Source organism: Leucoraja erinacea, unplaced genomic scaffold (genome assembly GCF_028641065.1).
Source record: "Leucoraja erinacea ecotype New England unplaced genomic scaffold, Leri_hhj_1 Leri_60S, whole genome shotgun sequence".
Classification (NCBI taxonomy): domain Eukaryota; kingdom Metazoa; phylum Chordata; class Chondrichthyes; order Rajiformes; family Rajidae; genus Leucoraja; species Leucoraja erinaceus.
In genome coordinates, this window is record NW_026576520.1 from 328910 (window position 1) to 355697 (window position 26788).

Sequence of the window (26788 nt, forward strand, 5' to 3'; positions counted from 1 at the left end):
GCCAGTGGGGCCGAAGGGTCAGTTTTCACACTCTATGACTAGTGTAGCTGGGCCAGTATGGGACAGTGGGGCCGAAGGGCCAGTTTCCACACTGTATCACTCTCTCCGTGACCTTGGTCCCACCCCCTCCTCATGACGGACAGACGCGAGGCCCAATAGGGAGTTGCGGCGGCGGCGGAGGTGGGCGGGGCATCGTCCAATGGGGGCGGGGCTTGTCGCGGGTCACGTGGCGGTTTGAATGGGGCTCGCGGGTCACGTGGCGGTTTGAATGGGGCTCGCGGGCGCGGGCGGCGGCGGCGGTTGAAGGGGGCGAGAGACGGAGGGAGACGTCGCTGCATCGAGGCGACTCTACCTGGTCGTAGCGCGCCCTGCCCAGCACGAACGGAGGATATTCTGCTGCTGCTCCCGCCGCTGCTGCCATGGTGGGTCTTTGCTACCAACCAACTAGCTCTCTCTCGCTCCGTCCCTCCCACTGTTAAAGGGCGAGGGAGGGGGAGCGGCCTCTGGCGGCCCCGCCCACCCCCGCGGCGCTGGAGGGAAAGGGGGAGGGACCGGAAACGGGCCGCGGGTCATGTCGGGAATTGTAGGCAAACAGAGTCTGACTGGTTACACAAAATTGCTGGAGAAACTCAGCGGGTGCAGCAGCATCTATGGAGCGAAGGAAATAGGCAACGTTTCGGGCCGAAACCCTTCTTCAGACTGGTGTTGAGCGCAGCGCAGGGGCTCATGGGAGCCGCATCGTGATACAGTGTGGAAACCAAAGATCAAAGATTATAGAGCGGAGCAAGATGTGCCTCTAGTATCTCTGGTGGAAACAGGCCCTTCAGCCCAACTTACCCACACTGGCCCAACAATGTCCCAGCTACACTAGTCACCAAAGATCTTAGAGCGAAGCAAGATAGGTTACTCTCACGCAAACGTGAGGTACGCTCATGGGCGGTTTCATGGGTGATTATAGGACACATTTTAGCAAGCTGACTCCGCCATCTTGTTCCGCTATAAGATCTTTGCTAGTCACAGAGTGATACAGTGAGGAAACTGGCCCTTCAGCCCAACTTACCCACACTGGCCCAACAATGTCCCAGCTACACTAGTCACAGAGTGATACAGTGTGGAAACAGGCCCTTCAGCCCAACTTACCCACACTGGCCCAACAATGTCCCAGCTACACTAGTCACAGAGTGATACAGTGTGGAAACAGGCCCTTCGGCCCAACTCACCCACACTGGCCCAACAATGTCCCAGCTACACTAGTCATAGAGTCATACGGTGTAGAAACAGGCCCTTCAGCCCAACTCACCCACACTGGCCCAACAATGTCCCAGCTACACTAGTCACAGAGTGATACAGTGTGGAAACAGGACCTTCAGCCCAACTCACCCACACTGGCCCAACAATATCCCAGCTACACTAGTCACACAATATACACGATACATAATACAATTTATTTGTCACTTGAACCTCATAGAGGCTCAAATGAAATGTTGTTTCTGCAGTCATACACACATGAAAAAAAAGACCCAAGACACAACACAATTTGCACAGACATCCATCACAGCGCATCTCCTCCTCGCTGTGATGGAAGGCAAAAAAACGTATCTCTCCCCTGCACTCCCCATTCCCCTCCCGATGTCAGAGTGATACAGCGTGGAAACAGGACCTTCAGCCCAACTCACCCACAGGCCCAGCTACACTAGTCATACAGTGACACAGTGTGGAAACAGGCCCATCGGACCAACCCAACCACACTGACCCAACAATGTCCCATCTACACTGCATAGATTCAAGATTCAAGGGGGTTTATTGTCATGTGTTCCAGATAGGATAATGAACTTCTTGCTTTGCTTCAGCACAACAGAATATAGCAGGCATGACTAAATGCAGAATATATCAGTGTGTCCATATACCATTGATATATATATGTGTGTGTATGTATGTATATATATATATATATATATACATACACATAAAAAAGCAAATAAAGTGCAATGGGCTATTAATGTTCAGAGTTTTGTTTGATTTGAGTTTAATAGCCTGATGGCTGTGGGGAAGCAGCTATTCCTGAACCTAGATGTTGCAGATTTCAGGCTCCTGTACCTTCTACCTGATGGTAGTGGAGAGATGAGTGTGTGGCCAGGATGTTGTGGATCCTTGATCATGCTGGCAGCCTTTTTAAGGAAGCGACTGCGGTAGATCCTCCGAATGGTAGGGAGGTCGATGATGGACTGGGCAGTGTTTTCAACTTTTTGCAGTCTTTTCCGCTCCTGGGCGCTCATGTTGCCGAACCAAGCCACGATGCAACCGGTCAGCATGCTCTCTATTGTGCAGCTGTAGAAGTTCGAGAGAGTCCTCCTTGACATACCGACTCTCCGTAATCTTCTCAGGAAGTAGAGGCGCTGATGTGCTTTCTTTAAAATTGCATCAGTGTTCTCGGACCAGGAGAGATCTTCAGAGATATGCACGTCCAGGAATTTGAAGCTCATGGCCCTTTCCATCATTGACCCGTTGATATAAAAGTGATACAGTGTGGAAACAGACCCTTCAGCCCAACAATGTCCACACCGGCCCAACATGTCCCATCTACACTAGCCCCACCTGCCTGCGTTTGTCCCATATTCCTCTAAACCTGTCCTATTCTTGTATCTGTCTATTTACTTCTTAAATGTAGGGATAGTCCCCGCATTTTTAGTTTAGTGAAGTGTGCGCATGTGCGGGGCTTCGGGCTGGCGGAATCAGCGATAATTTCCAGAGTGTGCGCATGCACGAGGCCTGCGGAATCAGAGATAATTTCCAGGCGCTTTGAAGATGTGTATTACAGAAATGAGTTGCTTACAGCTTAAATAAAGTTTGAATTTTTCATTTGCCTCACAACAATTTAAGCAACTCAATCTCAGAAGTTAAGCAGTGTGACATCGAGATGGAGAAACTATTGAAACCACAACGCTTGGATCTGGATCCCAACTCATCTACTGCTGCAAAGGAATGGAAGCACTGGCTTCGAACACTAAATAACTTTTTTGATGAGTGTGGCGACAATGCACCAGACAAATTGAGGACATTAATAAGCTCTGTCTCTTATAATGTATATGATTACATAGAGGAATGTACAACTTATGATTCTGCTATTGATGTACTAAGCAGACTCTTCGTTAAGACACCCAATGTAATATTTGCTCGACACCTCCTTGCTACTCGTAAACAAAAACCTGGTGAGTCACTTGATGAATTTTTACAAGAACTTCAAAGGCTTAGTAAAGACTGTGCCTTCAAAGCAGTTACAGCTGATCAATATCGACAGGAACTTATTCGAGACTCTTTTATCAATGGTTTGGCATCGTCTTTAACACGGCAGAGGCTATTAAAAAACAAAACCTTGGATTTACAGTCAGCTTACAATCAAGCTTGCTCATTAGACTAGGCTCAGAAAAATTCAGATGCTTATGGCTCATCTAATGTGTATTCTGCTGCAACTACTACAAAAGAATCTCACCCAAATACTAATATGGAGCAAGCTGAAACAATTTCTACTGATAAATGTGCCCTTGCTGCAGCATATAATTATTCAATAAGGAAGTGTTACTTTTGCGGGGGGGGTAATATTCATAATAGAGAGATATGTCCTGCTCGAGAGGCAACTTGTAATAGTTGTGGCAAGAAGGGACATTATTCCAGAGTATGCAAGTCCAAAGGAACTACTAAAAGTGACTGCTGCCATGTATATGCCTTTTTTATGTGCAATTACAGCTGCATTTCATCAGAGCGTGTCTCATGCAGCAATGGCCATACACAGCTACACTTAATGTACTACTTGATTCAAAAAGTTTTATGTGAACAAGTTGTGTCTCGACTAAATCTATCTACAATTCCTTCAAATAGAGAAGTCTCGATGGCTCTGACAACTCAATACTCAAATTATTGGTTCTTGCAGACTTTATTCTGTACAAAACTAGTTATAAATCTGTATGTCTTGGTATCTTGAAAAATTTGTGTAGCGATATAATTCTAGGTCAGGATTTTCAGAAACAGCACAGGTCACTTCAAATAATGTATGCAGGAACTATACCTGATCTTGTATTGTCAAAGCCACCAGTATTGTGTGTTTTTTTTTCTGCTGCATCTGTTGAATGTCCTTCATTATTCACTAATTTATCCTCTGTGCAAGCCAATTGCTACAAAATCAAGACATTTTATTAAAGATGATAGGAACTTTATCAACACAGAAGTAACTAATGTTTTACTAGAAGGTATCATAGAACCCAACTCTTCCCCTTGGAGGGCACAAGTTGTCGTGGTTAAGGACCCCTTGGAGAGACATAGAAAGAGACTGCATTGATTACTCTCAAACTATACACCAGTTCATGGAGCTTGAGGCATATCCATTGCCTCGTATAGAAGAGATTATCAATACATTAGCTAAGTATAAGAAATTCTCTACTTTTGACCTAAAAAGTGCTTACTACCAAATTCCTTTGAAAGAATCAGAGAAGAAATACATTGCATTTGAAGCAAATGGGAAATTATACCACTACTGCAGAGTTCCTTTTGGTGTATCTAATGGTGTGGCTGCTTTTCCGAGAGAGATGGACAAACTTGTTGAACAGGAAAATCTTAAAGCTACTTTCCCTTATCTTGATAATATAACTATTGCAGGAAAAGACCAAGGTGAACATGACGAAAATGTACAGCGGTTTTTAAAAGTTGTACATTCTAAAAATCTAACATTAAATGAGGCTAAGTTTATAACAACAGCGTCATCAATTAATATATTTAAGAAGGAACTGCAGATGCTGGAAAATCGAAGGTAGACAAAAATGCTGGAAAAGCTCAGCGGGTGAGGCAGCATCTATGGAGCGAAGGAAATAGGCAACGATTCGGGTCGAAATGTTTCTTCACCCGACCCGAAACGTTGCCTATTTCCTTCGCTCCATAGATGCTGCCTCACCTGCTGAGTTTCTCCAGTATTTTTGTCTGTCATGAATTAATATTTTTGGTTATTAGGTTGGAAATGATATAATAAAGCCTGATCCAGAAAGACTCCGGCCACTCAAAGACATACCTGTTCCAGCTACATTAAACTCTATGAAGGGTTCTTAGTATGTTTGCATATTATGCTAAATGGATATCAAATTTTTCTGACAAAATTCAACCTTTTTGTCAACCCCTTGACTCTACAGCAATTGGTGCCTTTACTTCTTTAAAGAAACAATTAGAATCTGCGACATTACACGCCATCGATGAGGATCTCCCCTTCGTTGTTGAATGTGATGCCTCTGATTTAGAAGTATCAGCAACATTATATCAAAGAGGACGACCAGTGGCTTTCATGTCTCGTACTCTCCAAGGTAGTGAATTGCACTACCCACCTGTCGAAAAGTAAGCTACAGCAATTATTGAAGCAGTGAGAAAATTGAGTCATCTCCTTGCTCACCACCAAGTCAAGTCAAGTCAAATCAAGTTTATTCGTCACATACACATACGAGATGTGCAGTGAAATGAAAAGTGGCAATGCTCGCGGATTGTGCAAAATATCAAACAAACTACAAACAGAATGGAACAGAATCACATATTCACATATTACATATTTGTGGGAGGGGAAAAAAAGGAAAAAACAGCTATTTTAAAAAGACACCACACAACAGTAAAATGTTACAGTAAAGTTAGTCCCTGGAGAGATAGGAGTTTACAGTCCTAATGGCCTCTGGGAAGAAATTCCTTCTCAACCTCTCCGTTCTCACAGCATGGCAACGGAGATGTTTGCCTGAACGTAGCAGCTGGAACAGTCCGTTGTTGGGATGGAAGAGGTCTACCATGATCTTGTTGGCTCTGGAGTTGCACCTTCTGAGGTATAGTTCCTGCAGGGGGGCGAGTGTAGTTCCCATAGTGCATTCGGCCGAACGCACTACTCTGCAGAGCCTTCTTGTCCTGGGCAGAGCAGTTCCCAAAGATGCTTTCCACAGCCACTGAGTAGAAGCACTGGAGGATCCTCAGAGACACTCTGAATTTCCTCAATTGCCTGAGTTGGTAAAGGCGCTGCTTTGCCTTACTCATGAGTGCTGCAGCGTGTGATGTCCATGTCATATCCTCAGAGATGTGGACTCCCAGGTATTTAAAACAGCTCACCCTATCCACAGTGTCCCCATTTATCTTTAATGGTGTGTCCTCGGATGATGTGCCCTCCTAAAGTCCACGATCAGCTCCTTAGTTTTTTTGATATTCAAGAGGAGGCTGTCGTCCTGACACCAGAGTGCCAGATCAACCACCTCCTCCCGGTAGGCCTTCTCATCGTAATCTGCGATCAGGCCCACCACCACAGTGTCATCAGCAAACTTGATTATCGAGTTGGAGCTGAACCTAGCCACACAGTCATGTGTGTACAGGCAGTACAGTAGGGGGCTGAGGACGCAACCCTGGGAGGATCTTGTGCTCAGGGTGAAGGACTGCGATGTATTTCCCCCCATCTTGACTACCTGGAGCCTGGTGGTGAGAAAGTCCAGGACCCAGGCACACAGGGGGTTGTTGAGCCCCAATTCCAGCAGCTTCTCGGCTAGTCTGGTGGGGACTATCGTGTTGAAGGCTGAATTGAAGTTATGAACAGCATCCTTACATAGCCCCCCTTCTGGCTGTCAAGATGAGAGAGAGCGGTGTGCAGAACCTGGTAGACCGCATCGTCCGTCGATCTGTTCGGACGCTATGCGAATTGTAGCGGGTCCATGTTGCGAGGGTGGAAGGCGCAGATATGTTTCTTGACCGCCCTCTTCACTTCACTTCACTTTGATAACAGATCAGCGTGCAGTAGCTTTTATGCTGGATAATTTGAAACATAGAAAATAGGTGCAGGAGTAGGCCATTCGGCCCTTCGAGCCTGCACCGCCATTCAATATGATCATGGCTGATCATCCAACTATCCTGTACCTGCCTTCTCTCCATACCCCCTGATCCCTTTAGCTACAAGGGCCACATCTAACTCCCTCTTAAATATAGCCAATGAACTGGCCTCAACTACCTTCTGTGGCAGAGAACTCCAGAGATCCACCACTCTCTGTGTGAAAAATGTTTTCCTCATCTCGGTCCTAAAAGATTTCCCCCTAATCCTTAAACTATGACCCCTTGTTCTGGACTTCCCCAACATCGGGAACAATCTTCCTGCATCTAGCCTGTCCAACCCCTTAAGAATTTTGTAAATTTCTATAAGATCCCCCCTCAATCTTCTAAATTCTAGCGAGTACAAGCCGAGTCTATCCAGTCTTTCTTCATATGAAAGTCCTGACATCCCAGGAATCAGTCTGGTGAACCTTCTCTGTACTCCCTCTATGGCAAGAATGTCTTACCTCAGATTAGGAGACCAAAACTGTACACAATACTCCAGGTGTGGTCTCACCAAGACCCTGTACAACTGCAGTAGAACCTCCATGCTCCTATACTCAAATCCTTTTGCCATGAATGCTAACATACCAAACGAACGAAGATTAAAAACAGTAAAATTCATGAATGGAGGATTGAATTATCTGCATATAGTTATTCAATTGAGTACCGCCCTGGTAAGGATAATGTTGCTACGGATACATTAACTCAAGCATTTTGTGCCTCTGTTCATTCTTCTGCACTCACTGATCTTCACAATGGGCTGTGTCATCCTGGAGTCACTTATATGTTACACTATGTTTGTTCCAAAAACTAACCTTTCTCTACAGAAGATGGGAAGATGACGTGTGCTTCATGTAGAATCTGCTGAATTAAAACCAAGGTTCCTCCATCCTGAAGAAGGAAGATTGATCAAAGCTACTCAATCTATAGAACGTTTGAGTATTGACTTCAAAGGGCCTTTACCATCCTCTCTAAATGTTTATATACTTACCTCAGTTAACGAATATTCAAGGTTTCCATTTGCCTTTCCTTGTCCAAATATGTCATCTGCTGCGGTTATCAAATGTTTAGATCAACTGTTTTCATTCTGTAGATTTCTAAGTTACATACATTCTGATAGGGGCACCTCATGTCAAAATATTTAAAAGACTACCTTTCTAATAGAGGAATTGCAACAAGTAAAACAACACCATATCATCCTATTGGAAATGGTCAGGTTGAGAGGTATAACAGAATCATTTGGAAAGCAGTGAAACTGGCTTTAAAATCAAATAATATACCAGATCAGCATTGGGAATGTGTTCTACCAGATGCATTACTCTCCATCAGATCTCTACTGTCAACTGCTACCAATACTACTCCACATGAGCGGTTCTTTAACTTCAAACGGCGTTCTTCTAGTGGCACTTCTCTGCCATCATGGTTGACGAGCCCTGGGCCTGTGTTGCTTTGTCGGTATGTCCGATCAAATAAGAATGAGCCTTTTGTTGATGAAGTTGAACTGACTGATGTCAACCCTTCTTATGCAACTATCAAGTATCAGGATGGACGTCAGTCAACTGTTTCACTTCGTGACCTTGCACCATGTCCGTCTTCTCCATCAGCTCCATCACTCCTTGATAATATTAATTGAGAACTTCCTTCAACACTCCCATCATCCCCTATCAAAACGTCTATAAGTAATTCTAAAATTAAAAATGGAAATAACAATATGAGTGAAGTAGATGACCAAGCAATATATGTACCACCAGCTATTGAAACACCATTATCTCCTGATGCACCAGTGCTGCGACATCAAGTTTATAAATAAATAGGAGGGGAGAATGAAGTCTGCGCATGTGCGGGGCCTAGGACCAGCGAGGCCTGCGTAATCAGCGATAATTTCCAGAATGCGCATGCGCGAGGCCTGCGGAATCAGCGACAATTTCCAGGCACTCTGAAGATGTGTATTCCAGAAATGAGGTGCTTAAAGCTTAAATAAAGTTTAAATAAATTAGAATTTTTCATTTGCCTCACAACATTTAGTTTAGAGATACAGCGCAGGGACAGGCCCTTCTGCCCACCGGGTCCATGCCGACCAGCGATCCCCGCACACTAGCATTGTCCTACAGATACTTGGGATAATTTACATTTATACAAAGACAATTAACCTACAAACCTGCACGTTTTTGGAGTGTGGGAGGAAACTGGAGATCCCGGAGAAAACCCACGCAGGTCACGGGGAGAACGTACAAACTCCATCCATTTCTGTAGCTGATCTATCTCTCGCTTGTATCAGAATATAGAAGGGAGATCGAGCAACTGTCCATATGGTGCCAGCGCAATAACCTGGCCCTCAACACCAGCAAAACCAAGGAACTGATTGGGGACTTTGGAAGGAGTAGGAGGGGGACCCACAGCCCCATTTATATCAACGGGTCGATGGTTGAAAGGGTTAAGAACTTCAAATTCCTGGGCGTGCACTTCTCTGAAGATCTTTCCTGGTCCAAGAACACTAACGCAATTATCAAAAAAGCTCATCAGCGCCTCTACTTCCTGAGAAGATTACGGAGAATCGGTTTGTCAAGGAAGACTCTCTCTAACTTCTACAGGTGCACAGTAGAGAGCATGCTGACCGGTTGCATCGTGGCTTGGTTCGGCAATTTGAGCGCCCTGGAGAGGAAAAGACTACAAAAAGTAGTAAACACTGCCCAGTCCATCATCGGCTCTGACCTTCCTTCCATCGAGGGGATTTATCGCAGTCGCTGCCTCAAAAAGGCTGGCAGTATCATCAAAGACCCACACCATCCTGGCCACACATTCATCTCCCCGCTACCTTCAGGTAGAAGGTACAGGAGCCTGAAGACTGCAACAACCAGGTTCAGGAATAGCTACTTCCCCACAGCCATCAGGCTATTAAACCTGGCTCGGACAAAACTCTCATTATTAATAACCACTTTCGTTTATTTGCACTTTATCAGTTTATTTATTCATGTGTGTATATATTTATATCATGGTATATGGACACATTTATCTGTTTTGTGGTAAATGCCTACTATTTTCTGTGTGCTTAAGCAAAGCAAGAATTTCATTGTCCTATACAGGGACACATGACAATAAACTCACTTCAACTCACTTGAACTTGAACTTGAACTTGATAACTTTCCTCACTGATTGATCCCAGCAGTCTTGGTGTCATCTGCAAACCTACTATCCAACCCATCTGCGTTAATGTCCGTACTCGAATCATACAGCGTGGAAACAGGTCCGACTTGTCCAACGCGACCCGACTTGTTCATGCCCCATCTACACAAGTCGCACCTGCCTGCATTTGGCCCATATCCATCCAAGCCATTGTGTCTTAAACATTGCAATAGTCCCTGTCTCAACTACCTTCTCCTGAAGCTTGTTCCATACACCCACCACTCTTTGTGTGGAAAAGTTACCCCTCAGATTCCTTTTAAATCTTTTCCCCTTCACTTTGAACCTATGTCCTCTGGTTCTCGATTTCCCTACTATGGGCTAGAGACTCTACCCGATCTATTCCTCTCTTGATTTTATACACCTCTGTCGACATTTGGAGTATTGTTAGCAAATTTGGGCCCCATATCTGAGGAAGGATGTGCTGGCTCTGGAGAGGGTTCAGGGGAGGTTTACAAGAATTATTCCAGGAATGAGTGGGTTAACATATGAGCATTTGATGGCACTAGGCCTGAACTCGCTGGAGTTTAGAAGGTTGAGGGGGGACCTCATTGGAACTTACTGAATAATGAAAGGTTTAAGAAGGAACTGCAGATGCTGGAAAATCGAAGGTAGATAAAAATGCTGGAGAAACTCAGCGGGTGCGGCAGCACCTATGGAGCGAAGGAAATAGGCAACGTTTCGGGCCGAAACCCATAATGAAAGGCTTGGCTAGAGTGGATGTGGAAAGGATGTTTCCACTGGTGGGAGAGTCTAGGACTAAAGGTCATAGCCTCAGAATTAAAGGGTGCCCTTTTAGAAAGGAGGTGAGGAGGAACTTATTTAGTCAGAGGGGGGGTTAATCTGTGGAACTCATTTCCACTGAGGGCTGTGGAGGCCAAGTCAGTGGATATATTTAAGCAGAGAGGGGATATGGGGAGAAGGCAGGCACGGGTTACTGATTGTGGATGATCAGCCATGATCACAATGAATGGCGGTGCTGGCTCAAAGGGCCGAATAGCCTCCTCCTGCACCTATTTTCTATATTTCTAGATAGACAACTTCTTAATTAGTTCAATGGGTGTCAATGGTTATGGAGTTAAGGGAAGCCATGATTGAATGGCGTAGTAAATTAGATGGAGCGAATGGAAACACTATAATGGAATATACCTGGAAACACCGGGAAGACCTCCGGAGCTGACGAGCAGAGAGAACAAAGTGGAGGATAAAGAGCCAGGCTGCTTTATCAAAGGGAGCTGAAGGAATGCTCTGTGTTCTGTTTCACAGAGACATGGGTCAACCCCAGCTCCCCAGACTCAGCAGTCCAGCCTGATGGTTTCTCCATCCATCGCATGGACCGTACACTGGCATCTGGGAAAGGGAGAGGAGTGGGCATCTGCCTCATGGTCAACTCTGCGTGGTGCTCAGACGTGGCAGTCCTGTCCAACTCCTGGTCTCCACACCTGGAACACCTGGCTGTGAAGTGTCGTCCCTTCTACCTACCAAGGGAATTCACCTCCATCATCCTGACTGCGGTCTACATCCCTCCCCAGGCTGATGTCCACCTGGCACTGGGGGAGCTGCATGCCGTGGTCAACAATCACCAGACGGCTTACCCAGAGGCAGTTACCACCATAGCCGGGGATTTTAACAAAGCCAACCTTAAGAAATTGCTCCATAACTTCCATCAACATGTCTCCTGCAGCACCAGAGGACCAAACACCATTAAGGATGCCTATCGTTCTATCCCTCACCCTCACTTTGGTAAATCCGACCATACCGCAGAGCTTCTTCTTCCTGCCTACAGGCAGCAATTGAAGAGCGCACCCCCAGAGGTGAGGACTGCAACGGACCTAAATGAATACGCCACAGTCGTTACAGACTTCATAAAGAAATGTGTGGAGGACTGCATCTCAACAAAAACCTTCCGAGTGTTTCCCAATCAGAAGCCTTGGATGAACCATGAGATCCGCACTCTTCTCAAGATCAGACACCAGGCATTCATGTCCGAAGATACAGAGGTCTACAAGAAGTCCAGATACAACCTTGGTAAGGCCATCAAAAAGGCCAAAAGGGACTTTTGCTCCAAGCTGGAATTCTCTCTCGCAGAAGGTAGTTGAGGCCAGTTCATTGGCTTTATTTAAGAGGGAGTTAGATGTGGCCCTTGTGGCTAAAGGGATCAGAGAATATGGAGAGAAGGCAGGTACGGGATACTGAGTTGGATGATCAGCCATGATCATATTGAATGGCGGTGCAGGCTCGAAGGGCTGAATGGCCTACTCCTGCACCTATTTTCTATGTTTCTATGTTTCTATGAGACGGATGTTCGACAGCTGTGGCGGGACTTGAATGCCATCACTTCCTACAAGTCAAAATCAGGAGGCAGCTCAAATGTTAGCGAAGCATCACTTCCTGACGAGCTCAATGCGTTCTACACACGCTTTGATAGGTAGAATACTGATATGTCTTCTCGAGCCCCCATTCGCCGTGATGGTATTTTGGTCACAGAGGTCGACGTCAGAAAATCCTTCAGGGGGGTGAACCCTCGGAAAGCACCTGGACCAGATGGTATACCCGGTCGTGTTCTGAAAACCCGTGCAGACCAACTGGCTGGAGTTTTTACGGACATTTTCAACCTCTCACTTCTGAGGTCTGAGGTTCCCACCTGCTTTGAAAGGGCATCAATAATACCAGTGCCCAAGTAGCTATATTTAAGAGGGAGTTAGATGTGGCCCTTGCGGCTAAAGGGATCAGGGAGTATGGAGAGAAGGCAGGTACAGGATACTGAGTTGGATGATCAGCCATGATCATATTGAATGGCCGGGCAGGCTCGAAGGGCCGAATGGCCTACTCCTGCACCTATTTTCTATGTTAAGAGCAAGGCGACGTGCCTCAATGACTATCGACCCTGTGGCACTAACGTCTGTGGTGATGAAGTGCTTTGAGAGGCTGATCATGGCCAAATCAATTCATACCTCGACAAAAGCCTGAACCCACTGCAGTTCGCTTACAAAAACCTGAACCCACTGCAGTTCGCTTATCGAGACCACTTGGACAACAAAACTCATATGTCAGGCTGTTATTCATTGACTACAGCTCGGCATTTAATACAATCATCCCCTCCAAGCTGGTTACCAAGCTCTCAGAACTGGGTTTCTGCGCATCCCTCTGCAATTGGATCCTCGACTTCCTCATTCACAGACCACAGTTTGTTCGTATTGGTGGAAATGTATCAGCCTCGATAACAATCAGCACGGGAGCTGCTCAAGGCTGCGTGCTCAGCCCCCTGCTGTACTCACTCTATACTCATGACTGCGTAGCCGGCCATAGTGCAAACTCCATCATCAAGTTCGCTGACGACACCATTGTTGTGGGACGTATCACTGATGGAGACGAGTCAGAGTATGGAAGTGAGATTGACCGACTGACCAAATGGTGTATGCACAATAACCTGTCTCTCAACACCAGCAAAACCAAGGAACTGATTGTCGACTTTGGAAGGGGTAGGATGGGGACCCACAGTCCCGTTTATATCAAGGGTTGATGGTGGAAAAGGTCAAGAGCTTCAAATTCCTGGGCGTGCATATTTCCAAAGATCTCTCCTGGTCCCAGAACACTGATGCAATTATAAAGAAAGCACATCAGCGCCTCTACTTCCTGAGAAGATTCGGTATGTCAAGGAGGACTCTCTCAAACTTCTACAAGTGCACAGTAGAGACCGGTTGCATTGTGACTTGGTTCGGCAACGTGCGCCCATGAGCGGAAAAGACTGCAAAATGTTGTAAACACTGCCCAGTCCATCAACAGCTCAGACCTCCCTACCATCGAGGGGATCTACCACAGTCGCTGCCTCAAAAAGGCTGGCAGCATCATCAAGGACCCACACCATCCTGACCACACACTCGTCTCTCCGCTGCCATCGGGTAGAAGGTACAGGAGCCTGAAATCTGCAACATCCGGGTTCAGGAACAGCTACTTCCCCACAGCCATTAAACTATTAAACTCAACTCGAACAATCATCTGAACTTTAATAGCCTATTGCACTTTATATGCTTATTTATGTGTGTATATATATATATATTTTCAATTGTATATGGACACACTGATCTGTTCTGTATTTATTTATGCCTACAATATTCTGTGGTGCAAAGCAAGAATTTCATTGTCCTATCTGGGACACATGACAATAAACTCTCTTGAACTCTTGAACTCTGCTCCTATCATTGTGAACCTCCAGAAGATCACCCCTCATCCTCCTGCGTTCCAAGGAATAGAGTCCCAGCCTGCTCAACCTCTCCCAATAGCTCAGACCCTCTAGTCCTGGCAACATCCTTGTAAATCTTCTCTGTACCATTTCCTGCGCGGTCAAGCAGCACATGTGCCGTGCTGAGTGAGCAGGTCCAATTAGGCTGGGATTGGGTTGAAGGAGTGGTTATGCAGTCAAATTATGAATGAATGATACTTTATTATTGCAGGTGTGGTGTCACAGTGAGATTCTTTATTTTGCATACACAAGGAATGCAAAGAGTCGCCACATATTAGGCGCTGACAAAGTTACAGTAATCATTTAGTCCCCTATTTTGGAAAGGTATTAAAAGTAACATTATCAAATTTGGAGATGACACGGAGCTGGGTGGCAGTGTGAACTGTTAGGAGGATGCTATGAGGATGCAGGGTGACTTGGACAGATTCGGGGAGTGGGCAGATGCATGGCAGATGCAGTTTAATGTGGATAAATGTGAGGTTATCCACTTTGGTGGCAAAAACAGGAAGGCAGATTATTATCTAAATGGTGTCAAGTTGGGAAAACGGGAAGTACAACGGGATCTGGGGGGTCCTTGTTCATCAGTCACTGAAAGTAAGCATGCAGGTACAGCAGGCAGTGAAGAAAGCGAATGGCATGTTGGCCTTCATAACCAGTTGAGTTATTGAGTTGAGTATAGGCGCAAAGAGGTCCTCGTGCACTTGTACAGGGTCCTAGTGAGACCATACCTGTAGTATTGTGTGCAGTTTTGGTCTCCAAACTTGAGGAAGGACATTCTTGCTATTGAGGGAGTGCAGCGTAGATTCACAAGGTTAATTCCCAGGATGGCGGGACTATCATATGTTCCCGCCTGAGTTGGATGATCAGCCATGATCATATTGAATGGCGGTGCAGGCTCGAAGGGCCGAATGGCCTACTCCTGCACCTATTGTCTTTTGTCCATTCCCTCTCCCTCTGTCCCTCCCGCACCCAAGTCCTTGTGCTAATTTCATCCTTTGTTTTCCTTTGTTAACACCTCGTCCCCAGTCAACAATGGAACATCGGGGGCTTCATCGTTCCTGAGTCATCGATACAGGCTCTGCACCTTCCTATACCTCTAGTTTCCTTTTCCCTGACTCTCAGTCTGAAGGGTCTCAACCTGAAGCGGCACCTATTCCTTTTCTCCAGAGATGCTGCCTGGCCTGCTGAATTACTCCAGCTTGTTTTGTCTATCTTCGGTGTCAACCAGCATCTGCCGTTCCTTCCTACACAATTAATTCAGCAACCTGTGTAGATTAACCCTTATTAATTCATGCCATTTAGAACCTTCACCAAACAAATATGCATGCCACCCTTTACATGGTGTTATGGTACTACACAAAAACTCTCTCTCTCGCTCAGTCACTAGTTAGTAAGTGAGACGCAAGCAACTGGCTGTTGAAATGCTCCAGTGTATTTGATGGAATAAACTTGGACTTCATCATGAATGTGTTTTTATTGTGGGGCCGCCAATAAACAGCCTGGAAATTCACTGCGCTGTGATGCGGAGTGAAATAAGTGAGGACCAAGGCACCAAGCACTGGAGATATCACATACTCTGCTCCCTAGAAACCGTCCCTTTGCTTTGGAAACTCTGATGCTCAAAATTTGCAAAAGTCGATGCTGTCTGGTCCATCATGGGGACTGGCCTCCCCACCACTGAAGGGATCTACTGAGGGCGCAAGAAAAAGGCAGCCAATATTATCAAAGATCCATACCACCCTGGCCAGGCTCACATTTCACTCCTACCATCGACAGGGAGAAGGAATAACTCAGGTGGGACAGGTCTTTGATTATGTCCTGGCCTTTGTTCAATGTCTGCCTATCAAAACCCTCCCTCACCTGTATCAACCTATTGCCTCTTCGGTTTTGTCCTGCCCCTCTTAGCTTTCTTCACCACCCCCTCTCCCCCTCCCTATACAATCAGTCTACACTCCAGCACTTTGAATCTTTTTAGTTTAGTTTAGTTGAGAGAGACAGCGTGGAAAAAGGCCCTGCTGCCCACTGAGCCACAACGACCAACAACCCCTGCACACTAACACTATCCTACACACACTAGGGATAATTTACAATTATACCAAGCTAATTAACCGACAAATCCGTACGTCTTTGGAGTGTGAGAGGAAACTGAAGATCTCGGAGAAAACACACGCATGTACCGTAGTAATAGACAGGATGGAACCTGGGTCTCTAGTGCTGTGAGGCAGTAACTCTACCACTGTGCCATCACCATTCTTCAATTTTGTTGGCTACTTTCCTGAGGCAGCGGGATATATTAATGGATCGGTGGTGGGAAGTCAGGGGAGTCAGTCTACCCCATGACAGAAGGGGGAGGATTTGTACAGTTTGATAGCCACAGAGAAGAAGGATCTTACAGTGATACAGTATGGAAACAGGCCCTTCGGCCCAACTTGCCCACACTGGCCAACAATGTCCCAGCTACACTAGTCCCACTTGCCTGCACTTGGTCCATATCCCTCCAAACCTGTCCTATCCATGTACCCTTAAACAATGGGATAGTCCCAACCTCAACTACCTTCTCTGGCAGCTTATTCCATACACCCGCCACCCTTTCTGTGGCGTTCTGTACTGCATCTTGGTGGAACCAGTTTGTTGATGAAGGAACTCCTCAGGGTGATCAGTGTATCAAGGAGGGGGTGAGTAGTATTGTCCAAGATGCTCCGCAGTTTGAGCAGCATCCTTCCCTCCAAGACCACTTCCAAGACAGGGAACAGATGTGTTCCTCTCCTGTTAAAGTCCACCACTAACTCCTTAGTCTTATCGGTGTTGAGCTGAACTACCGATCATATCTGGCATTCCTGCTTGGTAAAATTGGCAGACCCTTCCTGGTCTCCCATGCTAAATCACTCACCCGTACCATTATTTATCAGGATACTAAGAAAGTTCGGAATGTGGGTAGCATAGTGGCACAGCGGTAGAGTTGCTGCCTTACAGCGCCAGAGACACAGGTTCGATCCTGACCACGGGCGCAGTCTGTACGGAGTTTGTACGTTTTCCCTGTGACTTGAGTGGGTTTTCTCCGAGTGCTCCGGTTTCTTCCCACTTCCAAAGATGTACAGGTTTGTAGCTTAATCGGCTTTTGTAGAATTATAAGTTTCCATAGTGTGTAGGAGAGTGTTGTTGTGCGGGGATCGCTGGTCGGCGCGGACTCTGCGGGCTGAAGGGCCTGTTTCCGTGCTGCATCTCTAAACTAAACCAAATGTCTCTTACCAACTTCTATAGGTGCACCGAGAAATTGCCGATGTAGCCCAATCCATCACACAGACCAGACTCCCCAATATTGAGTTCAAGAAGGAACTGCAGATGCTGGAAGATCGAAGGTACACAAAATTGCTGGAGAAACGCAGCGGGTGCAGCAGCATCTATGGAGTGAAGGAAATAGGCGACGTTTTGGGTCGAAACCCTTCTTCAGACTGATGGGGGGTGGGAGGGGAGAAGGAAGGAAAAAGGGGAGGAGGAGGAGCCCGAGGGCGGGGGGATGGGAGGAGACAGCTCGAGGGTTAAGGAAGGGGAGGAGACAGCAAGGGCTAGCAAAATTGGGAGAATTCAACATTCATGCCATCAGGATGCAAGCTGCCCAGGCGGAATAGGAGGTGCTGTTCCTCCAATTTCCGGTGTTGCTCACTCTGGCAATGTAGGAGACCCAGGACAGAGAGGGAATGTCCTCGTTCTTCAGGGAACGGGGATTCCCCTCCGCCACCATAGATGAGGCTCGCACCAGGGTCTCATCCATACCCCGCAACATTGCTCTCTCTCCCCATCCCCGCACTCGCAACAAGGGCAGAGTCCCCCTGGTCCTCACCTTTCACCCCACCAGCCGGCAAATACAACACATAATCCTCCGCCATTTCCGCCACCTCCAACGTGACCCCACCACTCGCCACATCTTCCCATCTCCCCCCATGTCTGCCTTCCGCAAAGACCGCTCCCTCCACAACTCCCTTGTCAATTCTTCCCTTCCCTCCCACACCACCCCCTCCCCGGGCACTTTCCATTGCAACCGCAAGAAATGCAACACCTGTCCCCTCACCTCCCCCCTCGACTCCATTCAAGGTCCCAAGCAGTCGTTCCAGGTGCGACAAAGGTTCACCTGTATCTCCTCCAACCTCATCTACTGCATCCGCTGCTCTAGATGTCAGCTGATTTACATCGGGGAGACTAAGCGGCGGTTGGGCGATCGTTTCGCCGAACACCTCCGCTCAGTCCGCAATAACCTACCTGAACTCCCGGTGGTTCAGCACTTCAACTCCCCCTCCCATTCCCAATCCGACCTCTCTGTCCTGGGTCTCCTCCATTGCCAGAGTGAGCAACACCGGAAATTGGAGGAACAGCACCTCATATTCCGCCTAGGCAGCTTGCATCCTGATGGCATGAAAGTTGAATTCTCCCAATTTTGCTAGCCCTTGCTGTCTCCTCCCCTTCCTTAACCCTCGAGCTGTCTCCTCCCATCCCCCCGCCCTCGGGCTCCTCCTCCTCCCCTTTTTCCTTCCTTCTCCCCTCCCACCCCCCATCAGTCTGAAGAAGGGTTTTGGCCCGAAACGTCGCCTATTTCCTTCGATCCATAGATGCTGCTGCACCCGCTGAGTTTCTCCAGCATTTTTGTGTATCCCCAATATTGACTCCACTTACTGTACACTTCATGCTTCCTTGGCTGGTCCCCATCCAGTCACAGTGGGTGTCAGGGGCTCCTGTGGGGCTCTTGGGGTTAGAGAGAATCAAGGGGTATGGGGAGAAAGCAGGAACGGGGAACTGATTTTAGATGTTCAGCCATGATCATCTAAATGCATTTCGTTGTCTCTGTTATGCATTTCGTTGTCTCTGTACTGTACACTGACAATGACAATTAAAATTGAATCTGAAATTGAATCTGAATCTGATCATATTGAATGGCAGTGCTGGCTCAAAGGGCCGAAAGGCCCACTCCTGCACCTATTTTCTATGTTTCTGTGAGTGTGGAGCGATTCCGACCAGTCTTACACGCTGGGCCGGGATTGCTCACTGGACCCAAACCCCGAGCAGAACCACTCACGAACGTGCAACTTCCGACAGCACCCTGGGTCAGGATTAAACCAGGTTTGCCTACGATAGAGGCAGCAACTCTACTGGCTGCACCATTGTGCCACCCTGTGGTCTGAGAACTTCCAGCACCTTCAGATTAGGAGGTTCATATAAGCACCAAGGAAAGGCTTGCCAGTTTAAATTCCAGTTGGCATCTGAGTGTTAACTCTTAGTGCAAACCCAACTTCAATCAATTGACCTTCAAGTTCAATTTGTTTTTATGAACACAATTGGAATTTTAAATAGGGGAAGCAAACTGGGTAACCATTCCCTACTTTAGCATTTCTTTAGTCCTGAGAAGGACATGCCTCCATTCTGAAGCTGAGGGTTTTGAGGGTGACTAATGAGTTTAATGTGGGATTGGCAGGCTCTGCTACAGGTAGGGGCAGATGGGGTGTTTTGGATGTAGTGCTCTTTGTATTTTGTAGTGCTCTTTTATTTCCTATTTACTCCCATCACAAAGACCTATGAATAATGGTACTTGTTACATCGAGTTTGAGTTTTGTTTAAGAAAGAACTGCAGATGCTGGAAAAATCGAAGGTGGACAAAAATACTGGAGAAAATCAGCGGGGTAGGCAGCATCTGTGGAGCGAAGGAATAGGTGACGTTTCGGGTCGAGACCCGAAACGTCACCTATTCCTTCGCTCCAAAGATGCTGCCTCACCCGCTGAGTTTCTCCAGCATTTTTGTCCACCTTCGAGTTTGAGTTTAGTTTATTGTCACGTGTACCAAGCTACAGTGAAAACCTTTTGTAGTGTGCTATCCATTCAGCAGAAAGACAATACATGATTACAATCGAGCCACCCGCAGTATACAGATACAGGATAAACATAGAAACATAGAAAACAGGTCTTCGAGCCTGCACCGCCATTCAATATGATCATGGCTGATCATCCAACTCAGTATCCTGTACCTGCCTTCTCTCAATACCCCCTGATCCCTTTAGCCACAAAGGCCATATCCAACTCCCTCTTAAATATAGCCAATGAACTGGCCTCAACTACATTCTGTGGCAGAGAATTCCCGAGATACTCCAGAGTGCGTCAGTTTCCTATTCTTGTATTCAATCTTATTGTCGTTGCCTCATCTTAGACAACGAAATGGTTTCCCGTACAGCAGTGGTTCTCACAAGAAAAATTAAAAATAAATAATCCTACTCTGGAAATTGAATTAAAGAGACTCTGTGCGTCAATCATAAATGGCACCCAGGTGATCACCATAGTCCAGCCACTTTTTAGTCGGGGCCTCACCTCTATAAAATGTTCACCCCCTCACGCCTACGCTGCGCTGAGCCCCGACGTAATATCCTCCTCCCAGCGGCCCGGACCTCATCACCGCCTCCCGCTGCCGGAGTCTGTAGTCTCAGGCCCTCGGGTCCAGGCAAGTCAGCGCCTCGTTAAGCTCTGCAAATCGCAGCTCCAGGATGTCGGTGCAGCAGGTCCAGCACTCCGGGCTCCAAACGGCGACCCCCGGTAAGGGCATCGCCAGCCCCGCGATGTTCCAGCGCTGTCCCGCCGCTGCTGGAGCTCCGGTCGATCCCGGCAGGAAAGGCCGCGCCCCCCTAGTTTCGGTGGGGGGGGATGGAAAGGCCGCTGCCAATCCAGGGGGGCCGGGTGGGGGGGGGGGGGGGGGGGGGGGGGGGGGGGGAGGACGCGACTCGAATAATAGTCGCGTCCTCACCAGGAAGCGGCCGAAGGACGGTATCCCCCGCACCGTGCCCTCTTCCCCCACATAAAAACACAAAAAAAACACAAAAAAATACACTTTTAACATAACAAAATAAACAAAAAAACAAAAAGATACCGGGCTGTAGGTGGAGGCTGCTGGCACCAGCGCCACCGGAAGTACTCTCCCATGTCTGACTCGTGCAATGCGTGTATGCGATATGACACGCATGCGTCGTAAGCGGGGTTCTTCTTCACGTAGTCACTCACGTGACTCCGAAGTAAAATTCCCGAGATACTCCAGAGTGGGTCACGTTCCTATTAAATCTTTCCCACCCCCCCTCACCTTAAACTTGGTTCTTTGGTTCTCGATTTCTCCTACTCTGGGCAAGAGACTCTGTGCGTCAATCCGATCTATTACTTTTTGTTCACCTCTATAAAATCACCCCTCATCCTACTGCACTCCAAGTAATAAGAGTCCCAGCCTGCTCAACCTCTCCCTGTAGCTCAGGCCCTCGAGTCCTGGCAACATCCTCAATAATCTGCTGATCGCTAGTTTTCGGTGAGGTTGGGAAAGACCATGTACAGTGAGTGATGGGTACCACTGCTCAGAGGCAATGCAGTGTCTGCCACCTAGTGAAGGTTGTACAGATTCACACTGACAATTGTAATCATAATGACATTCATGCAACTATCATAAGGGAGATGTGCACATCGGTAACTCTAAAGCAAAACACTGCAGATGTTGAAAATCTGAAACATAAGCAGAAAAAGCTGGAAATATCTAGAAAGTGAACAGAATGTGTGAAAGGACAGGGTGGAAATTATGATAAGGAGCAAGAATAAGGAGTAGGCCATTTAGAACGGAGACGAGCAGGAACGGGTACTGATTGGGGATGATCAGCCATGATCACATTGAATGGCGGTGCTGGCTCGAAGGGCCGAATGGCCTACTCCTGCACCTATTGTCTATTGAAACAGCAAAGTTTAGAGGATCAGTCTGAAGAAGGGTCCCGACCCGAAACGGCACCTATCCATGTTCTCCAGGAATACAGCCTAACGCGCTGAGTTACTCCAGCATTTTGTGTCTTTCCTTATAAATCAACTTCTGCAGTTTCTTGTTTCTAAAGAATAAAGGACATCATGTGTCATGTCCTAACATAGAGCCTAGAATTATGGTTTGAATACCGACTGTGAGAAAGCAAAGGGTTGAATAAGCACAGTTGATGTGGATGTTTCAGCTTCTTGGTGGTATAGGCATTGGTTTATTGTTTCATGTTTATTAACGTCATAAGAACCTTTTTGCCAGGATGGAAATATCAAATATTAGAGGCCGCAGCTTGAAGGCGAGAAGGGCAATGTTGGAAGGAGGTGTGCAGGGCAAGTTTATTACACAGAGGGTGGTGAGTGCCAGGAACGCGCTGCCAAGGGTGGTGGTGGAGGCAGATACGATAGTGGCGTTTAAGAGACTTTTAGATAGGCACATGGATATGCGTGAGGGATATGGATCACGTGCAGGCAGTTTAACTAGGCATTGTTTGACACAGACGTTGTGGATGGAAGGCCTGTGTCATACTATTCCTGTGTTGTACTGTTCTATGTTCGTGAGGTCATGTAAAATTATGAGGGCCATACAGTAAGACTCAGAGAGTGTAAAAGCTTATGAGGGCCGTTTTTATATTTAAAAATAAATTAGATGATATGCATGAAGTCTTTGGTTATGGTCTGAGCCAGGTATATGGGACTAGGGAGAATATCACGGACTAGAAGGGTCGAGATGGCCTGTTTCCGTGCTGTAATAGGGTTTATAGGTAAGATTTCTTTGTCCCAGGGTAGAGAAATCAAGAACTTGCGGGTAATAGGTTTAAGGTAAGATTTAACAGGAATGAGGGGCAACTTTTTCACTCAGAGGCAACGGGTATATGGAACGAGCTGGCAAAGGAAGTAGTTGAGGCAAGTGCTATAGCAGCACTTAAAATACATTTGGACGGACATATAGATAGAACAGGTTTAGAGGGAGAAGGTCCAAACATGGGCAAATGGGACTAACTTAGATGGGGCATCTTTCTCGACATGGATGAGTTGGGCCAAAGGCCCTATTTCTATGAATAGGAAGGAACTGCAGATGCTGGTTTAAACCGAAGACAGACACAAAAAGAATGAATGAATGAATGAATGAATGAATAAGTATTCACATATAAGGAATTTGCCATGGTGCTCTGCCCGCAAATGACCATGTGACATACAGTGACAGTTAGGAATGACACATAAAACATTAAACACTAATAACAAAACCTTTTCAATTAAGCATGTGAATTAAATAAAATACCAGAGCAATAGGAGGCTACAGATGTTTGGTTATTGAGTAGTTATTGTAGTTACGGCATACTTTGACAGTCCGGAGTCGCCTTCCAGAGGGAAGTGATTCAAAGTGTTTGTGGCCAGGGTGAGAGGGCTCAGAGATGATCATACCCGCTCGCTTCCTGGCCCTTGCAGTGTACAGTTCGTCAACGGAGGGAAGGTTGCAGCCAATAACCTTCTCAGTTGATCGGACGATTCGCTGCAGCCTCTGGATGTCGTGCTTGGTGGCTGAGCCAAACCATGATGAAGAAGGTGAGGACAGACTCTACGATGGCCGTGTAGAATTGGACAATCATTGCCTGTGGCAGATTGTGCTTCCTCAGCTGCCGCAGGAAGTACAAAGCTGGAGTAACTCAGCGGGGCAGACAGCATCTCTGGAGAAAAGGAACAGGTGGCGTTTCAGGTCAAGACCCTTCTTCATATGGCGCTTATGGCCCCGTCCCACAGTACGAGACAGGTTGAAAAATCTTCACGAGTCTCCCCGAGCTTACCTGCCGTTAGCGAGTCTGCCCGAGCACCTGCCGTTAGCGTTATGAGCCGCTAAGAGACGTCCCCGAGCTCCGACGTACCCGCTACGTTCATCCGCGCTTACCACGAGTTTGATTTTTTTTAAACTTGGGAGAGCTCTTGGAATGAACTCGTACCGTGGGACAGGGCCATTACTCTTTTATTATTGCAGCCTAACCTACTGAATATTTGCAGCACTGTTTTTATTACATTAGTAACACTCCTTTCTCATTCTCTCGCTGTCATTGGAAAATCGTAGGAGGTAACACTAAGAAACAGCACTTAGGAACCTTATTAGAAGTTTCACATGTTCATTTAAGAAATTAGATTGTTCCAATTTTTTTATTTATCATTTGAAACAGTTTTAACAATCAGTTTCACATATTTCAGTAATGGTCACAAGTTGGAATATATAGAGTGCTCAAAGTAAAAGCTCGATAGAAAGACAATTGTTAAATATGAGCATATTTCTACACGGGAACACACCCTTCAGCCCACAATGTCTGAGCTGAACATTATGCCAAATTAAACTAATCTCCTCTGACTGCATGTAATCCATATCTGTCTATTTGCTGCACATCCATGGGCCTATTTAAAAGCCCCTCAAACGCCACTATTGTATCTGCCTCTACCATTGCCCTTGGCAGTGCGTTCCAGGCATCACCACTCTCCGTGCAAACAAACCTGCTCCGCACATCTCCCTCTGATTCTAAAGCTATGCCCTCTAATCTTTTTGACATTTTCACCCTGGGAAATACAAAGTGCCATCTACTAGTAGGTACCACACATCAGTGCATTCTTGACCAGTCATACTGGAGTTAGCTTCAGAAGCACATGCTCTGATTGACATTCACACTGTGCAGAGCTGGAAAAACCCCACTAAATAGCTTGGAGACACAAGAAACTGCAGATGCTGGTATCTTGAGCAAAATCGAAGTGCTGGAGAAACTCAGTGGGCCAGACAACATTTTGGGAGTAGATGGGCAGACAATTAAGGGCCTGTCCCACTTACGCAACCTTTGCAGGTGACTGCCGGCACCCGTGATAGGTTGCCGAAATTTTCAACTTGTTGAAAATTCAGCGGCGACCAGAAAGACGCCACAACTCTTTGGAGGCCTCTCATGACCGTACAGGCGACCCTTGGCGACATTACGCGGGTGACCTCTCACGACCAAAGGAGACTTCTCACGAGCATACAGGACATTCTTGCTATTGATGGAGTGCAGCGTAGGTTTACAAGGTTAATTCCCGGGATGCCGGGACTGTCATACGCTGAGAGAATGGAGCAGCTGGGCTTGTACACTCTGGAGTTTAGAAGGGTGAGAGGGGATCTCATTGAAACATATAAGATTGTGAAGGGTTTGGACAGGCTAGAGGCAGGAAACATGTTCCCGATGTTGGGGGAGTCCAGCACCAGGGGCCACAGTTTAAGAATAAGGAGTAAGCCATTTAGAACGGAGACGAGGAAACACTTTTTCTCACAGAGAGTGGTGAGTCTGTGGAATTCTCTGCCTCAGAGGGCGGTCGAGGCCGGTTCTCTGGATGCTTTCAAGAGAGAGCTAGATAGGGCTCTTAAAAATAGCGGAGTCAGGGGAATATGGGGAGAAGGCAGGAATGGGGTACTGATTGGGGATGATCAGCCATGATCACATTAAATGGCGGTGCTGGCTCGAAGGGCCGAATGGCCTCCTCTTGCACCTATTGTGTATTGTCTGTTGTCTATTGATATGAGTAGAAGGCAGGCACAGGTTATTGATTGGGGATGATCAGCTATGATCACAATGAATGGCGGTGCTGGCTCGAAGGGCCGAAGGGCCTCTTCCTGCACCTATTTTCTATGTTTCTATGTTTCTAAAGAGTAATGTAAGTGCTAAATCAGGCTTTTCAACTAAAATGGAGTTGTCTGCTTTAGAGGCTTAGAAAAACAATCAGGTGCTTATGGAAATAATTGTGCTCACTTGGAAGCACTAGTAAATCACGAGGCTTCAGATCATACAGCCTCAAGGACAAAGAGCAGTCAGACAAGACAAACGTTTGTTCCCAGAGACAGCCGAGATTAGCTCGACTGCCGATGTAAGAAAAGAGCACAGCTTTAAGGTGAGAGGGGAAAGGTTTAAAGGAGACATGTGGAGCTAGTTTCTATTTTGCACAGACATAGAAACATAGACAATAGGTGCAGGAGTAGGCCATTCGGTCCTTCGAGCCTGCACCGCCATTCAATATGATCATAGCTGATCATCCAACTCAGTATCCTGTACCTGCCTTCTCTCCATACCCCCTGATCCCTTTAGCCACAAGGGCCACATCTAACTCCCTCTTAAATGTAGCCAATGAACTGTGGCCCCAACTACCTTCTGTGGCGGAGAATACCACAGATTCACCACTCTCTGTGTGAAAAATGTTTTTCTCATCTCGGTCCTAAAAGACTTCCACCTTATCCTTAAACTGTGACCCCTTGTTCTGGACTTCCCCAACATCGGGAACAATCTTCCTGCATCTAGCCTGTCCAACCCCTTAAGAATTTTGTACGTTTTTATAAGATTCCCCCTCAATCTTCTAAATTCTAGCGAGTACAAGCGAGTCTATCCAGTCTTTCTTCATATGAAAGTCCTGCCATCCCAGGAATCAGTCTGGTGAACCTTCTCTGTACTCCCTCTATGGCAAGTGGTGGGTGCCTGGAATGCACTGCCAGGGGTGATGGTGGAGGCAGATACGATAGTGGTGTTTGGGGGGCTTTTAGGCATACACATGGATAAGCAATTTCAGTTTAATTTATTGTCACGTGTACATTGAAAAGTTGCATGCCATCAGTCAGCGGAAATATAACACATGATTATAATTCAGCCATTTACAGTGTACGGATGGATACAT

The 26788-nt window shown here is 46.7% G+C and overlaps 1 protein-coding gene and 2 pseudogenes across 1 annotated transcript in view; 2 read left to right on the forward strand and 1 right to left on the reverse strand.

Annotated features, from left to right (window-relative positions):
* The window catches only part of LOC129694297 (sideroflexin-5-like), a 237661-nt gene extending 237146 nt beyond the window's left edge, over positions 1–515 (reverse strand). Inside the window, 1 exon segment of the mRNA XM_055631006.1 lies at positions 353–515. Coding sequence (XP_055486981.1) covers positions 353–421 — 69 coding nt within the window. The 5' untranslated portion in view covers positions 422–515.
* Positions 305–4043, forward strand: LOC129694296 (uncharacterized; annotated as a pseudogene).
* Positions 4044–7462: 3419 nt separating this feature from the next.
* Positions 7463–8619, forward strand: LOC129694299 (uncharacterized; annotated as a pseudogene).
* Positions 8620–26788: the final 18169 nt, after the last annotated feature.